General features: G+C 38.7%; 1 protein-coding gene across 1 annotated transcript in view; it reads right to left on the bottom strand.

The window, feature by feature from the left end:
* Positions 1-14840: 14840 nt before the first annotated feature.
* The window catches only part of LOC114027961 (NEDD8-activating enzyme E1 regulatory subunit), a 48858-nt gene continuing 45047 nt past the window's right edge, over positions 14841-18651 (bottom strand). The window contains exons 18-20 of the mRNA XM_027842104.1: positions 17525-17639; positions 17379-17428; positions 14841-15073 (exon numbers count right to left, since the gene is read on the bottom strand). Of these exons, the coding sequence (XP_027697905.1) occupies positions 14964-15073; positions 17379-17428; positions 17525-17639 (275 nt within the window). The 3' untranslated portion in view covers positions 14841-14963. The remainder of the gene's footprint in view (positions 15074-17378; positions 17429-17524; positions 17640-18651) is intronic.

Genomic DNA, 18651 nt, shown 5'->3' on the forward strand with positions numbered 1-18651 from the left:
TCCACAGTGCTTCAAATGATTGCAAATACAGTAAAAGTATGTCAAGAGCGCCAAGCTAACTTCCTCTAGCTCCTTTCCCTTGACTGTCCATCTCTGAATTATTGATCCCACTGCTACAGCAGAGTTGCTTTACCATCCTCCTCTAGAGAAGCAAGACAGGAATTCACAAAAACCTTCAGATTAGCTTTTCTAGGACCTGCTTCTCTAAGACGAAATATAATTTCCAATTTTGCCACCATAATGTACACAGGGAGGAAATCATTTAGTGTAAATGGAATTTCTGACTTTCCATACTCAGTTCTATCACACTTTTTAACAAAGTTATATAGTATGTATAGTGTTCATTCTCTTTATTTTACATACAGAGTATTTTAAGAAATGGGAGTTCAATAAGCAGCAAGTTAGTTGTTGTAAAATTCCAATTTTACATGATTAATGTCACTTTTGTAATTAACTTTCCTGTTTTTCAATTCTCACAATTTCCTAATTAAAATACTACTAGTAAATGTTTTCACTGATCTTTTTACTGATGAAAAACTGGAGAAGTAATTTTATGGGGAAACTGCTTTGATAAGTGAAATGAACTTTAGCTGCCACAAAACACTGAATCACTTAGAGGAAGTCACTTCCCCTCTCTGGGCCTCAGTTACATTATTTGTAAAATACGGAGTTAGACTAGATCTTCTGGTTCTGAATTCTATGATTCTTCACCCCATTTCCTATCCCTCTAAGTCAAACAGGAAATTAGTAGCCTCAGTTCCCTTTTGTGATCATGCCAAGTTTTTTCTTACTTGTTGTCCGTACCTTATTCATACTAAAATCATAATTCTCATTTTCCCATCTTTGTGATCTCCAACAAACACAAGCAAGGTTTAACTTGAGAAAATGTACATGAAAAATTAAGTAAATGACGACTATCCAGGATTTAGCAGTAATGATTCAAAAAAAGCCTTATACTTGCTAAAGCATTGAAAGAGTTCAAACTATTAAGCTAATCATACTTCTAAAGGGCACTGATAATTACTGTAAAGATGACATTACATTGCCTGTTTACCCCCCAAAAAGGAAACTCTCACCCAAAACTATTATAAGTGTGATGTTAGAGCAGTTTAATTCTCTAAACATTAACAGAAGCAGTTGGATATTAAGTTTTGGTTTTGTTCTTATGGAACAAGGTTTCTCCTCAGTAGCAGAAGGACACAGAGGATCACAGCGTAACTGAGACCTGGGGAAGGTAAAGTGACTTGCTTGAGGTTACATGGGTAGTAAACAGACCCCACCTGTCCTTTTCTTCCAATGTGGTTTCAAAAATAACTCTCCAGCCTCCCAATTTATAGTTTGAAGTATAGCATTGCCAGGAATCTCAAAAATGTAACAAGGAAAACCATGTTCCCTGGTGCTGTTAGAAAAATACATCTCCAATGTTTATTAAAGTCCACGGAAACAGCTATTTTTCCTCAAAAACCTTAGGAAAGTAACTATTTTCTAATATATAAAAATTAGCACATTTAGTACTAAAGTCCTAAGAAGTCTATGTTTGTAGTTTGTAATTCCCCTATTCTCATTTAGTCTTTCAAAGGTTGGGACTGAAAACCCAAACGAGGGAAATTTTATGGAGGAAAAAAGTCTTCAATTTCTTCTTCAAAATTGCTTTATGGACCACAGACAATAAGAGAAGATAAGAATATTCTTATATTCAAAATATTCAAGTAAAGATGATTTGACATTGTTCTTCTGTTAAAACTGCTAATCACTAGAAAACATGTTTGAACCAATCAATCAGTAGATAAGCATTAAGAGCTTATATGTGTCAAGCACTGTGCTAGATACTAGGGATGCAAAGACAAAAATGACAGCTGCTGCTCTCAAAGAGATTACATTATATAGTGAGAGACAATATGTACTTATATAATTACATATAAAATAAATAAAAGGTAATTTGTGGGGAGTAAGGCACTAGCAGCTGAGATCAGAAAAGGCTTCATTACAAAGTAAAATTCCAGGCATGGGAGATGGAGACAGGAGATGGTGTGCTGTGTGTAAGGCTCTTTTGGCTGGACTAGAGAGTTTGTAGAGGAGTTATGTACATTAAGGCCGGAAAGGCAGACTGAAGTCACATTGTGAAGGGCTTTAAATACTAACAGAGAAGTTTGTATTTGACCCCAAAGATATTAGAGCATTTTTGAAGTTTATTGAATAAGATAATTACATGGTCAGAACTGGGCTTTAAAAAAATCAGCTTGTTAGCCATGTGAAGGGTGAATTGGAGGGAAGACAGACTTTAGGCAAGCAGACAAGATTTCTGTTCTGACATGTGGAGATATGTCATCAAAGTGGTTTCAAATGAAGGGGCTATACAAAAATTCACAAGATACACTACCTGACTTATTTACCAGACCATCTGTATTGTACTTATTCCACAGTCTTCCCACAGTGGTCATTATAAATTTAATCCCATCCTTTCACTTGGCCTTTTTTCAATATTCCTTCAGGATTTTCCCTTTCCTTTGCAGAGTCCAAATGGAAGAGGGGTTCACTAGCGATGGTGAAGTCCTCCAGATGCTCCTGCTTGTGGATAATATTTTGATAATTGCAACAATCCTAAAATACTACAGGGACTCAATGAGACTCAAAGCTATTAAAAAGATATCAGCTTAGCAGGTAATAATAAATTCATGAAAAATGCCTACTGCTCACAACCCAACAAGCTGTTGGATAGTCAGCCCATTGAATTAGTCTATCACTGACAGGTACTGAAAACAGATGAGCTGGACGCAAAATTGAACAGAAGGAGGTGGGTAGGTTGGATTTTATTTTGGAAATTTCAAAAGGTGCTTTCAAAAATCACAAACTGCAACCTGACACAAAACTCATTTTTAAAAACGCTAACATTTTCCCTACAATGTAGCTACTTATCAAGGAACACTACAACATCCAAAATAAAGATAAAAATTATGGATGACCCAAAGGGCAAAGCAATGACATATATAGTCAGTATAAGTAAAATGAAGCCTAATCCCAGGAAGTTATCAGTAAGGAAATACACTGAAGGACGAGAACACAGTAGATAAGTCATGTGGAAGAATAAAAGATAATAGATGAAAAACCTGAATGTTGCAATGATACCCATGAAATATTTTTTAAAAAACAAACCCTGAAGGCCTGTACTGAGTTGTGTGGGATTCTCTAGGGGGAATTTATGGAAGGTCATGGACAAGAATCATAGCCTGGGGGCAGCTAGGTGGCGCAGTGGATGGAGCACGGGCCCTGGATTCAGGAGGACCTGAGTTCAAATCCGGCCTCAGACACATACCACTTACTAGCTGTGTGACCCTGGGCAAGTCACTTAACCCCATTGCCTAGCCAAAAAAAAAAAAAAAAGACATAGTCTGAAAAGGCATGGACAGATTGAGATCTGCCTCAATGCAGCGAGTATCCACACCGATGAGACCAAAGATTCCTTAGCCAAGAATCCTATGAAGGAAATGTTCTTACTCTAAAGTCCTCAGATTGATTTAGGGGGTTGTAAACTTGGATGGGAAAAGAATTATATCTTTATTTTCATTAACCTTTAGCTAAAATTTAGCTTTTCTTCCATCATGAATTTTTAAAAAAATCATTATTCTGAGAAAGGTGCCATAGGTTTCTCTAGACTGCCTAAAGGGGCCCTAAAGAAAAGTTTACTAAGTCCTCTAAAGGTTCTAAAAATGATTTCTTGATCAATGATCTGAATAAAGAGCTTCCAGAAACTGGAACATGGTAGAAATATCACTAAGCTGGGAGTCAGAAGTTTACAATCCTAGTCCAGGCCTGTCACTAACAGGCCAGCCTCAGTGACCCTGGCCAGGTCCCTTCTCTTAGGTTGTGGGCTCAGAGGAGGAAGACCAGCATTTGAACCCTAGCCTTGACACTCCCTTGCTGTATGACTGTGAAAATCATTTCATTTCTTCAGACTTCAGTTTCCTCTTCTGCAAAACTGTGATAGTAAAATTTGTACTACTATCTACAACGGCTGTTGTGAAGAAAGCACTTTATTAATCTTAAAAAACACTGTGTAATTATTCACCTCTCTGGGTCTTAAGTTTCCCAATTTATCTAAAAATGAAGGGCTTGGACAAGATGACAAGTTCTAACATTCTGCAACTATCAGGGTATCTTCCTCTTAATCCCTAAGCTGTAGCCGTAGGCCATCACCCTCCTGTGTTCTATGGAAAACTAAGTTCTCATCACCAAGGGATGTACCTTAGTTCAAGTCACTCCCGTCTTCTAAAGAAGGGCCAATCCCACAAGTGCCTCACTCCATCACCTCACTTGAAATAACAATAATATAATATGTAGCATTTATACGGTCCTTTATAGTTTATAAAGGCTTTACAAATACTATCTCATCACATTCTCAGCACCACCCTGGGAGAAAGGTGCTATTATCATCATCCCTATTTTACAAATGAGGAAACTGAAAATCAGAGCTAGCATCTGAAACTGAATTTTAAGTTGAGTCTTTCTCACTCCAGGTCCATTGGGAACATCTAGCTGCTTATTTCAAATACATCCTGGATCCAGTCCTCCCTATCTCAACACAGGGCCTCCAACCACTCCACCCCTTACCAGGCAGTGGCTAAAAGGGTTCCCCCTCCAACGGATGCCTCCTTGGTGACGGCCCTCTCCTGGCCTACCTTGGCTGGCTAGTCCTCAGATGGCAGAAGCCACCCTCCACCCCATTTTGGGCTCGCAGCCCATGCCAGCGTTTGGTCAGGTGATCAGGAAGCCAGGGTCGTCAGGGAGGGCTTTGGGGAAGGGAGGGCCTGGGGGAAGCCGTGATGCTCAACCGCACCCCTCCCCCCAAGGCCTTTCCAGGGTGGGAAAGGGTGTCCTCTCGCACAGGACGAGTTGGGCCTCCCTTTCTTCCTCTGTATGAGGAAGAGCAGAGGGGAACTACTGTACCTGCCCCATCCTATGAAAAGGTGAGGGAGGGAACAAGCATTTATTAAGCCACTGCAGTATGCCAGGCCCTGTGCAGAGTGCTTTACCTCATTCTGTCGGTGGCTTCTTTAAGCCAGACCCCCTCCCCGCCCCCCCATCTCAGTTTCCCTCTCTGTTCCAAGGACTCTATAGCACCGGGGAGGGGTTGAGGGTGGGGAGGTCAGTCAGCACGCAAGACCTAGGCCTGGCCTCGAGCTCTCGGTGCTCCAAGCAGGGGAAAGGGGCGCCCTGGGGCGCGCGCGCGCGCGCGCACACACACACACACACACACACACACACACACACACACACACTCCTCGGGGGAGGGGGGCACTCCTCAGTCCCTCCCGCAGGTCCTGGACCAACCCTCGGCCTCTCTCTCTCCTGTGGGGGAACTCCGAGTACCTCAGTCAAGTCCAATCCGCCATTTCCCGCCGGAATGGGAAACGCAACTTCCGCCTGAAGGCAGGACTTCCGGTGTCTCCCGAAGCCCTGTGGGCACAGGTGAAAGGAGTGCCTTCTTCACACCCCACCCCCACCCCCACCTCCCGCTGTGTCACCAGCTGGTGAAAGGCTGACGTTTGGGCCCCTAAGCGCTTGGAGCAAGTCCCACCCAATTAATCCCAAGCAAGGATAGACTTGGGCCAGCAGAGGCCGCAAGTGGCCAGTTCAGTCAGTAAATGTGTATTAAGCATCTCGGTGCAATAGCCCCCTGCCTGAAAGATTACATCCTGCAACATATAAGTCATTTCATGTGTCATCATGTTACAGGCTGTGACAGTACATCCTGTAACATGTGATGTTGTTATAAGATGTAACATAGAACAGGATGTAACACAATACACCCTGTAATATGTAGGTTACAACCTATATGCAAATAGGTATGAAACAGGGTAAACTGGGGAAAATAACTGAGGTTATTACAATTGTCCAGGTATGAGGTGATGAGAATTTGAACCAGGATTGTGGCAGTGTCAGAGGAGAGAAGGAGGCCTATAGGAAAGAGATTGCAAAGGCAGATATGAAAACATTTCTGATTAGATGGGGGCGGTAAGAGAGAGCAGCTGAGGATGACACCTAGGTTTCAAGCCTGGGTGGTACTCTTGATAGCAATAAGGACCTTAGGAAGAGGGGAAGGTTTGAGGGAAGAATAATGAGTTTAAGGTATCTATGAAACACTCAGTTTGAGATTTCTCATAGGCAGTTGGAGATTTGAGACAGGATTAGAGAAATTAGGGATGGACGACTAGATCTGACAGCCATCCGTATAGAGATGATAACTGAAACCATGGGAGCTGATGAGATAACCCTGCTGAAATTGTGTAGAAGGAGAAGCGAAGAGGTCCCAGCAGAAAGCCTTGGAGGCTGAGGAAAGAGATCCGACATCAGGCTTATCTACTTAATACTTATGCTCCTTTGTTCAGGTCACTGCCCCTCACCAGCCTTCATTTTCCTTATATGAAAAATGAATGACTGGACTACATTCCAGTTCTATGGTCTTCTGCTGTTCAAAATCATTCTCTAACACCCCATTCTCTCCAGGATAAAGTAGAAACTCCTTTAGCTAGGCACTGAAGGCCCTCAGGCTCCCATCTATCTTTCAGCCGTATTCCATCCTAGTCCCTTCCATTGTTTGCCATCCAAACTGGCCAGCTAGTCTTTCCATCTCCTTGAATTTGCAAAAGTGGTCCCTTATTCCCTTAACACATTTCCTCATAGCCACCTGTCAGAAACCATTGCCTTCCTCCTCCCAGGTTCACCCGGGGTGCCACCTCTTCAGGGAAGCTTTCCCGGATTCCCACCCTCACACCCCAGTTGCCAGATGGTAGAGAAATCTCAAACTGAGTGTTTCATAGATACCTTAAACTCATTATTCTTCCCTCAAACCTTCCCCTCTTCCTAAGGTCCTTATTGCTATCAAGAGTACCACCCAGGCTTGAAACCTAGGTGTCATCCTCAGTTCTTCTCTCTTACCGCCCCCATCTAATCAGAAATGTTTTCATATCTGCCTTTGCAATCTCTCTCCTATAGGCCTCCTTCTCTCCTCTGACACTGCCACAATCCTGGTTCAAATTCTCATCACCTCATACCTGGACAATTGTAATAACCTGCTGGTCATACCTGTCTCAAGTCTCTCTCCATTCCAATCCATCCCTCACTCAGTTGTTGCATTGATCTTGCTAAAATGCAGGTCTGACCAAATCACAGTATCACGTATCACAACCCCCATGTTCAATAAACTCCAGTGACTTCCTATTACTCCAAGATCAAATATAAAATCCTCTCTTTGGCAATGGATAACCTGATCCATTCCTACCTTTTCAGGTTTCTTACACAGTCTGTGATGCAGTGACATTGGTCTCCTTGGTGTCCCTCAAACAGGACAATCCATCTCCCAACTCTGAGCACTTTCACTGTCTCCTGTACCTGCAATGCTCTCCCCGTGTATTTGTCTCCTGCTTCCTCGGCTTCCTTCAAGCCACAGATAACATCCCTCCTTCTGCATGAAGTTTTTGTCAGTCTTTCTTAATCTTAGTGTCTTCCCTCTGTTAATTATTTTCTACTTATCCTGTACATAGCTTATTTGTACATAATTATTTGCATGTTGTTTCCCCATTAGACTGTAAGCTGCTTGAGGGCAGAGTCTTTTTTTGCCTTTCTTTGCCAGCACTTAGTGCCTGGCACATAGTAGGCACTTAAGAAACACTAGTTGACTATCACAGTACAAATGTATTAAGGACCTACTATGTACACTGTTCTCAGAGGTGCAAGAAAGCTGAGGACAATTTTAGTATAGCAGTGTTACAGGATTTACATACTAACACGTAGGCTACATAAGAAATATACCACTTCAATCTACTCTCATTCCAAGTTGTAAGGTAATCCAAGAATATGTTTGGATAGTATTAATTACTAAAATTATAACCTTTCTTAGAACTGAATTTTATTTTATTAAATATTACTTCTTTAACAAACTGGAAAAATATTTTTTCCTCATAGTTATCTCCCTATATGTCTCAAAACTCCTAACCACCTAGTTTAAATAAAAATACTAGCACTTTAAGGTTTGCAAAAGACTAAATTTCTATTAGTCTCTCCTTTTTACATTACTTACATTTTTTTTTTTTGGTGAGGCAATTGGGGTTAAGTGACTTGCCCAGGGTCACACAGCTAGTAAGTATCAAGTGTCTAAGGCCAGATTTGGATTCAGGTCCTCCTGACTCCAAGGCCAGAGCTCTATCCACTGCCCCTATTACTTAAATTTCTTAATATATCCTCCCTTCCCAGAGAGATATCTCTTAACATTTTAAAAAGAATGAAAAAAATAGTTCTACAAAACAAACCAATGTATTAAAAAAGCCCGATGCAGTATTCCACCTCTATTGTCCCCTACCTCTGCAAAGAAGTAATGGAAAGAGTGTTTTCTCTTACCTATTCTTAGGGGTCAAAGTTGACCATCATAATTTTGTAGCATTATTTTGATAATTTTGTTTTGTGGTTGTCCTATTTACATTGTATTCATTGTGTGTATTTTTTTCGTGGTTCTGCTTTCTTCACTTTGTGTCATATAAATCTGTTCATTCATCATGTTCTTCATTTCTTACAACGTAGTAATATTCTATTACATTCATGTACCTTAATTCAGTTGATGGGTATCCATTTTGTTTCCAGTTCTTTACAACTACAAAAAGCACTGCTATAAATGTTTTGATGTATATGGCATGCACATATTCTTAGGGTATATGCCTAGCAGTGGACTTTCTGAATCAAAAGGTACAGAAATTTTAGTCACTTTACTTGCATGATCCCAAATTGCTTTCCATTATGGTTATAAAAATTCATAGCTCCAATAATTTATTAGTGTGCTTCTCTTTCCCTACCCCCTCCAACACTGACAGTCTCATCTTTTGTCATCTTTGGCAATTTCCTGAGTGTGAGGTAAAACAAAACTTCAGTGGCATCCTGTTGCTTCCAGGATCAAATATAAAATCCTGTTTGGTACTCAAAGCCTTCGCTACCGGGTGAAACCCTTCACTAAGCTGGTTCCTTCTCTGCTTTCCAGTCCTTTTACACTTTATCTCCCCTCCCCGCCCATGCACTCTCCAATCCACCTTCCATCTCTATGCCTTTGTAGTCACTTCCTCATGGCTAGAATGCTCTCCTGTCTCCCCTCCCCAACCTTCCTGTTAAGTAGTCCCTAATTTTCTTCAAAATTCAGCTCAAATACCATTTACACAATGGACAAAGCCATTCTAAGTCTCCTGCTTTCCCCTAAACCCCGCTAAGTCCTCTAAGATTGCCTTCCATCCCCTGTATCTTATATGTCCCTAGTTATCTATGTGTTCTCTTCCCCCATTAGAATGTGAATTTCTCTAAGACAGACAGTGTTTTTGTCTTGGTGTCCTGAGAGTTTAGCACAGTGCCTGGAACCACATAGTGTTTAGTAAATTTTTTTTTTATTATTATTAGTGATGTGGAACATTCCTTCATTTTATTGTAAATAATTTTTCAATTTTTAAAAAATGTTTGTTCATGTCTTCTGCTTATGTCTTGGGGAATGGTCAAGCTATCACTATGAATAGTCTCTTTAGAAGGGCAATTAAATAGCCAGCCTCAAGATTCTAAATCTTCTTTAGAGAGACAGTGACTGTTTTATGGTCTCTGGAGGAGACCCTAGTGAAGTTGGAGTGATAGTAGAAAAGAATACTAGCTTAAGGGTCAGAAGACTTGGCTTCAAATCAATCAATCAGTAAACATTTGTTAAGTGCCTACTATGTGGCAGGCTCTTGCTAAGCTTTAGGGATACAAAAGGAGGCAAAAGATAGTCCCTGCCCTCAAGAAGCTTACAAGCTAATGGAGGGAAACAAAATGCAAACAAGTAAATACAAAACAAGCTACATACAGAATAAACAGGAGATAGTTACTAGAAGGAAGGCCCTGAAATTAAGAGGGGTTAGGGAATGTTTCTTAGAAAAGATGAAATTTTAGCTAGGACTTAAATCCTTTAAAGGAAGCCAGGAAGGTCAGTAGTTTGTGTACAGGAAGCAGAGCATTCTCACCATTGAGGACAGCCAGTGAAAATGCCCAGAGCCTTTCAGAGCCAAAAGATCAAGTGTCTTGTTTGTGGAACAGCCAGGAGGCCAGTGTCACTGGATGAAAGAATACATGTTGGGGAATAATATGTAAGAAGACTAGAAAAATAGGAGGGGCTAGGTCATGAAGGGCTTTGAATGCCAAACAGCATTTTGCAACTGAATTTGGATGCTATAAAGAGCCACTAGAGTTCATTGAATAGGAAGAAGTGACATGACTAGACATATGTTTTAGGAAAATCACTGTAGAGGCTAAATGAAGGATGGATTGAAGTAGGGGGAGGTTCAAGGCAGGCAGACTCACCAGCAGGCTAATGCAATAATCCCAATTGTTACTGTCCATGAAATCTTGGACATGCCACAATCTCTCTGAGCCTGTTTTTTTCTCCTATAAAATGATGGGCTGGATTAGAATCGCTCTCCTAGTCTCTTTTGGTTCTTTAAGCCCTACTCCTATGAGAACAAGAACTGGGGACTGAGAATTTTATTCAAGTTTGACTTGAATGTAGGGTCCATGAAGAAAAGCCATATAAGGAGGCTAGGAAGGCTGGTTCAAGAATGAGATGTTTAAATTTTATTCATCATGTAGTTCAAAGTCACTGAAGGATTTTGAGTAGAGTGACACGATCTGAGAGATGCATTAGGAACATTGCATAAAGGATGGATTGGACAGGGGAGGGACTGGAGGCAAGAAAACAAGCTACAAGTTAAGAGGAGATGAGAGCTTGAACAAAGGTGACTGCAGTGGAAGTTGGTGGTATGCATGGGAGAGATACATTAGTAGGCTCAACAAGATTTGATATGGGGTAGGTAAAGTGAGGAAGAGTCAAAGATGATTCAGTGCACTTGAATTTGGATGACTGAAACCATGGTACTATCCAAGAAAACATTGAAGTTAGATGGTAGTTCAGGTTTAATGAAAATAAATTCAGCTTTGCACATATTAAGTTTGAGGTGCCATAAGGACATCCAAGTGGAGACATGCCATGAGGCAGTTGGAAATACAGAACTGATCCTTTGGGGAAAGAATTATCCTCCTAGAGAAAATAACTGAAGTCATGCATGGACTCACAGAGGGGAGGCATATAGAAGGAGGAAAGACAAGGCCAGAACCTTGGTAGACACCTCTTTAAAGGACTGGAGAATGAGGAGCCAGCAAAAGGCAGAGGAGTGGTTAGAGAGGTAGAAGAAAAACCATGAGAGTATTTCCATGGAAGTCAAGGGAGAAGAGAGTATGAAGAGGAGAGTAGCTCACAGGATTAAATTCCACAGAGAGATCAATGGGGATTAGGACAGAAAGCAGCTGTTGAATTTAGCAATGCTGAAGTCAACAGTGACTGTGAAGAGAGATGTTTGAGCAGAGTGGTGTGGTGGAGATTAAAGCTGGACTGCAGAAGACACAGTGAAGAGGTGGTGAGCAAGTAGAAGCATCAAGTATAGAAAATAGGTGAGATTCTATTTTGCTCAATTACATGCTGATAAAACTGACAATCTAAATGAAATGGATGAATAGTTACAAAAATATAAAATGCCCAGATTAACAGAAGAGGAAATAAATAACCTTATCTTAGAAAAAAAATAACTGAACAAGACATAAATGAACTCCCTAGGAAAAAATTCCAAGACTAGATGGACATATAAGTGAATTCTACCAAACATCTAAATAACAATGAATCCCAATACTATATAAACTATTTGAAAATATAGGCAAAGGAGTCCTACCAAATTCCTTCTATGACACAAATATGGTTTCGATACCTAAACCAGGGAAAACATGAACAGAGAAAGAAAACTAGACTAATTTCTCTCATGAATACTGATGCAAAAAAAATTAATAAAATACTATCAAGAATACTACAGCAATATATCACAAAGACCATACATTAAGACCAGGTGGACTTAACTGGGAACGCAGAACCAGTTCAAATTAGGAAAACTACAAGCATAATTGACCACATCAATAACAAAAGCAAAAAACTGTATTATCTCAATAGAATGCAGAAAAAGCTTTTGACAAAATGCAACGCTTATTCCTATTAAAAAACACTAGAAAGCATAAGAATAAATGGAACTTTTCTTAAAATGATAAGTAGTATCTATCTAAACCCTTCAGCAAGCCTTATTTGTAATGAAGATAAACTAGAAACCTAAACTAGATCTTATTGCAAACAATAAGATCAGGAATGAAGCAAGGATTTCCATTATCACGACTGTTATTCAATATTGTACTAGAAATGCTAGCTATAGTATAAGACAAGAAAAAGAAATCAAAGGAATAAGAATAGGTAACAAGGAAACAAAACTATTAACTTTTTGTAGATGCTCTAATGGTATATTTACAGAACCCAAGAGAACATGACTAAAAAACTAACTGAAACAATTAACAACTTCAGCGGGATATAAAATAAATCCACATAAATCATCAGCATTTCTATATATTGCCAACAAAACCCAGCAGGAAGAGATAGAGAGATTCTATTTAAAATAACTGCAGACAGTTTAAAATACTTGGAAGTCCACCTGCCAAGACACACAAAAGAACTATATGAACAAAATTACAAAATATTTTTCATACAAATAAAGACATCTAAACAATGGGAGAAATAGTAATTGCTTGTGGGTAGGTCAAGTCAACATAATAAAAATTATACTAATACCTAAATTAATTTACTTATTCCATGCCTTATCAAACTACCAGATAATTGTTTTATACATCTAGAAACAATAATAAAATTCACCTGGAGGAACAAAAGGTCAAGAATAACAAGAGAATCAATGAAAAAAAAAGTGAAGAAAGGCAGCTAAGCAGTACCAGATCTCCAACTAAACTGCAAAGTGGTAAATATCAAAACAATCTGGTACTGGATAAGAAATAGAGTTGTGGATCAATGGAATAGATTAAGTCAGGGATAGGGAACCTGCATCCTCGAGGCCACATGTCGCCTTCTAGGTCCTTGAGTGCAGACTTCTGACTGAGTCAAGTTTTACAGAACAAATCCTTTTACTAACTGGATACATAGCAGTAAATGATCATAGTAACCCAAAGATTCAAGCTATTGGGGAAAGAACTCACTATTGAACAAAAACTGCTGGGAAAGTTGAAAAACGGTCTAGAGGAAACTAAGCATAGACAGACCAACATCTCACACCATATACCAAGATAAGGTCAAAGTGGGTAAATGGTTTACATATATAGGGTAATGTCATAAGCAAATTAGGAGAACATGGAAAAAAATCATCAGATCTATGGATAAGGGAAGAGTTCATGACCAAACAAGAGATAGAGAGGATCATGGGAAGTAAAATGGATAATTTTGATTACATTAAAAAGTTTTTGCACAAAAAACCCCCAATGCAGCCAAAATCAGAAGGAAAACAGAAAACTGGGAGGGAGGGGGAGGAAATTACAACAAATTTCTTTGATAAAGGTCTCATTTCTCAAATGTATAGGAAACTGAGCCCAATTTATAAAAATAAGAGCCATTTCCCAATTGACAAATGGTCAAAGGACAGGAATGGGAAGCTTTCAGAAGAAATTAAAGCTATCAATACTCATATGAAAAAATGCTCTAAATCACTAATAATTAGAGAAATGCAAATTAAAACGACTCCGAGGTACCACTTCATACTCATCAGATTGACTAACGTGACAGAAAAAGAAAATGACAAATGCTGGAGAGGATGCAGAAAAATAGGGACACTAATGCACTGTTGGTGGAATGGTGAATTGGTCCAACCATTCTGGGAGAATAGCTTGGAATTACACCCAAAGGACTTTAAAACTGTGCGTATGCTTTGACCCAGCAATATCACTTCTAGGTCTATATCTCAAAGAAATCAAAGAAAAAGGAAAAAGACCTATATGTACAAAAATATTTATATTAGCTCTTTTTGTGGTGGCAAAAAATTGGAAACTGAAGGGGCACCCATCATTTGGGTGGTAGCTTATCAGCTAAACAAGTTGTGGTATATGATTATGATAGATGTAATACAATTCTGCTATAAAATGTGACAAGCAGGATGGTTTCAGAAAAACCTGGGAAGACATGAACTGATGCAAAGTGAAGTGAGCAGAACCAGGAGAATATTGTGCACAGTAATAGAAATACTATAATGATATTCATGTGTGAAAGAATTAGCTATTCTGATCAATACAATGATCCAAGACAATTCCAAAGGACTCATGATACAAAATGCTATCCACCTCCAGTGAGAGAACTAATGAACTCTAAGTATAGATGAAAGTATTTTTTTCACTTTATTTTTTCTCCACAACATGGCTAATGTGGAAATGTTTTGCATGACTTCATATGCATAATGGGCATCATACTTCATGTCTTCTCAATGAATGGAAGAGGGAATAGAGGAAAATAGAGAATTTAGAACTGAAAATCAAAATTTTAAATTAAAAAAAAGAAAGAAAATAAGTCAGATTGAAGATGCATGAGAAAGGGAGATGATTGATGGAGCAAGGATCACCAAAGAAAAGGGAAGGACCTGGGATCAAGGATACATGTGGATGGTTTAGTGTCCTCATCTACAAAATGAGGAGCTTGGACTGAATGACCTGTAAGATTCTTTTAAGCTTTAACATTCTATGAATTCTTTTAATCCATTTTTAATTTATAAAAAGAGATTTTGACGATTATGGTTAACAACTTACAAATACTATACTGCATTTATTGAATTAGGTTCAGCATAGATATTCTGTTAAAAATGGTGGCTCCACTACTATCCCCCTCCAAAATAATCAAGAATGACACAACTCTTTTAAAAAATCATTTTTAATGTTTATTAAGGAAAGAATTTAGCAGCCCTGTATTAGCAGAATTATACAGAACTTAGCACAACTTGAAGACAATTACAGTTTTAAGCATTAGCATGCTATTAACATACTGTAATTTTTTTCTACAACTGGAAAGTTGCTGAGGTTTGTGACATGCCACTGTAAATATAAGTATTATTAAAAATTACAAACTGTTTTGTAATTATTTTGATAACCTCCTGAGCAGCAGCTCCTATGAAAGAAAAATGAGAAAAGTAAAATGTTTTAAATAGTTTACAATAGTTGCATAAAATTTAAATTAACAACTCCATCATATTAATATTTCAAACTGAGTATTTCAGGTTTTTGTATATCTCCACATAAAGGAGGAGAACAATTCTTTACAAGCTCTTTACATATATACCATGTTTGAAAAAGAGTAAGTTAAAGAGTATATTTTTTCTAAATATGATCAATAGAGAGACAGCATGGTATGATAAAGAGCCAGCCTCTAAGCAAGGAAGATCTAGATTTAAGTCTCATTTCTGACATATCTCTGTGATCTCAAATAAGTCACCTAACCTCTAAGTGCCCCACACATTAAATATGTGTATTTATGTATACATGTATATGTGCATGTGTACTCTGTGTGTGTGTGTGTGTGTGTGTGTGTGTGTGTATATATACACACATACTGCCATCCACACAGCTGATGATTAGCATTGATAAAGACTGTGTCCTCCCTGGGAGTTCCCTGCACAAATGACCATTATGCATGGGAGGTGGAGGGGGAGGGAGGGAAGGCTAGGATCTTTTTCTCTAAATACTATGGACTTCTAATCGGGAAGACAGAGAGAGGCTGCTGCCTTTTTCTCTGTCTGAAATACTGCAAGACTGCTAAGACTGCTTATTAAAAATTCTATGTCACTGACTCCTCTGAACAGAGCCTCCCCTTCAGGGATAAGTGACATGATTATGTAGGATGAAAGTGGGGACACAGGCAAGTCACATTCAAGTTTCGTTTCATTTCGGATGCAAGGAAGGCATCTAACCGGTTGGTGTCAACTAGGGTACTTTATCAACTGGTTTTCCTCAGCTGACTGGCCCCTGCCAAACAATCAGTTATTATTTGTGGCTATTTTTTTCAGTCATTTTTCAGTCATGTGCATCTCTTCATAACCCCTCTGCGGGGTTTTCTTGGCAAAGCTACTGGAGTGGTTTGCCATGTCCTTCTTCAGCTCATTTTACAGATGAGGAAACCGAGGCAAACAGGGTGAAGTGACTTGCCCAGGGTCACACAGCTAGTAAGTGTCTGAGGCTGGATTTGAACTCACAAAGAGAAGTCTTCTTGACTCCAAGCGTGGCACTCTACCTACTGCACCACCCAGTTGCCCAATTTGTGGCTACGAATAACACCAAAATATTGGCATAACACAACGACTTTTCTAAATCTCGATATCCCAAGGGGCTTGGTCTTAATAAGCTGACCTAACCAGAAAAAGAAGAGGGGTAAAACTCAAGGAGACTTTTTTAAAACCAAATTAGCAAGGTGTTTTGGGGTTATGATGCTAGAGCCTCAGGTTTTTTTTCATATATAAAAAAGGGCAATTTTTCTATTATGTAAGAATAACAATTTCCTGGTTAAAAAAAAACAAAACAAAAATTCTCATTCCAATTAAAAGGCTTTGGAAAATACACCTGGGAGACTAGTTATGAAATGTACCTTAAAATTTCTAGATACCTTGCATTATTTTATTTCTACTTCTTCAAATCCTCTCTTCCATTGCATTAAAAATAATGGATTTGCTTTCAATTTTTGTCTGAGAGAAAAATATTATTCAAAATCTGGCTTTAGATGGGATATGGCTCAATTCCTTATTTAGGAAATAATCCTTTTAAGAGGGATCTTTTTTCAAATAATTACTTAAATTACATTGATTATAAACATGAATAATCTCAAAGAAAGAAATTAAGCCATTGGTGTTTGGGGATTCTAAATACATATGATATAAGTTCTTTCCATCAAATTTTAATGGTAACTTTTAAAATTCAGAAAAAAATAGTATAAGTTTCAGGTATCACATTCACTTCTTAAATACTTGAAAGATGCATGATTTCATTGGTACAGGTATTCCCTGATCATAATGCATAAGATAGCTCTGCTAAGTTGTCAGAGGACGTTTTAGTGGAAGATACTTGAGAGCTGCTCTGGAGGAAAAATCCACCAGCCTGCTGCTGATCTGGTGACTAGCCCCTCCCCAGGGAAGTGGGGTGGTCTCTCACCAGGCCTGTCCTGAAGCCTTTCTTTCTAGTTTGGCAAGGCCTGCCAGAAATTGCATCCCGCTGGCCAAACCTTCAAGAACCCGGTGTCCTCCCTTCACCATGAGGAGCTACTGGAAGAGGACTTTAGCCTAGAACGTTTGTTCACCAGAAACTTAACATCTGAAGGGCGTATTCTATTTCAGTTTACATGGCAAAGGTAAAATATTGGACTAAGTGCTTCTCAGAAAGTAGCCAAGCAGAACTATAACAAAAGTGAGCCTTTCTATCAAACTCACCTCCCAAGAATGCTGCGATCGTGTGGGGCTCAGCAGCTCCGTACCGACAGCTACATAAGCACCAAGAAAAACATCTTAAAGTTAGGCTTAGCCATTAAAATAATTCATTATTATCATTATTACTACTAAAAATAGAAATTACTTACAATTCATGGACGTAATCATCTTTTACCATTACAGATAAACCATATTCCTGAAGGAAGCTGGTCAGGCAAGATTTCAGTTTCCCTATATCATCTTCAACTTGATAGTTATAAACTCCTAATAAAATAAATGTAAATTATTTTCTATTTAAAGACAAATTGCTTCAACAATTAACAGTTAGTTTATATTTACTCAGCTTTTTATAATCTTTATGCATTCCTACATCCCATATAATGCTCACAAGGGGACTGGAAGGCTTGGGACAACCTCTGATTGCAATGGCACAGGGAACACCTGGTGAAGAAACCCAGCCCTGCTCTTTGTTGATGCAGACTGGCATCTGCTCTGCAATTTAGAGTCTTATACAGTGGCCTGGCCAGGTCACCCAGTCAAAACATGCTGAGAGACAGCATTTAAACCCAGGGCTTCCTGATTCTGAGACTATACATACCACAATACCTGTCCTGTTCAGAACATAAACATTGTTATACTACTCAGTATGCAAACACTCGTTCCTGCTCTTATTGAAGTAATATATTACGGCTTATTGATTCAAAGGAAAAATGGCAACCATAACTTAAATGAATTTTTAAAAAATATCCTAATCTAAATCCACATTCATTTCTTAAATCTCTTGAGTCAAATATGATAGCAGGTAAAAGTACAATAATAGACCCTTTTGTTAGGCCTGCTAATTAAAATAGTAGGTCCCAGGAGAATAGGCAATTTAGAGCAGTGTTTATATTATACCCTGTGCTCTGCAACAGTGACCATAAATAATATTACTAATTTTGTTGATAATAATCTCTGCAGTACAATCCTAGACCTTAAGATTAACAATATTCTCTGGTTCCCATATACTAAGACAGCAGTATAATAAACCTTGCATTCAGTCTGCAAAAAATTGATGTGTTGTGTATATTCTTCATATAGCTATCTACGCAGCATTTGTCAGACCAAGAATTAAATTCTTTTCATTCAAAAAACAAATACTTACTGGGCATCTAGTATGTGCACTGTACTAGATATTGTGAGGGAGACAAAGGTAAATAAGGCATGTTCTAAACTCTATGGGAGTTTACAATCCAGTAAATGGAGAAAAGCCATTTATACAAACAGACAGTAATTT

The sequence above is a fragment of the Vombatus ursinus genome, unplaced genomic scaffold (assembly GCF_900497805.2).
Source record: "Vombatus ursinus unplaced genomic scaffold, bare-nosed wombat genome assembly UNPS02014864.1, whole genome shotgun sequence".
NCBI lineage: Eukaryota > Metazoa > Chordata > Mammalia > Diprotodontia > Vombatidae > Vombatus > Vombatus ursinus.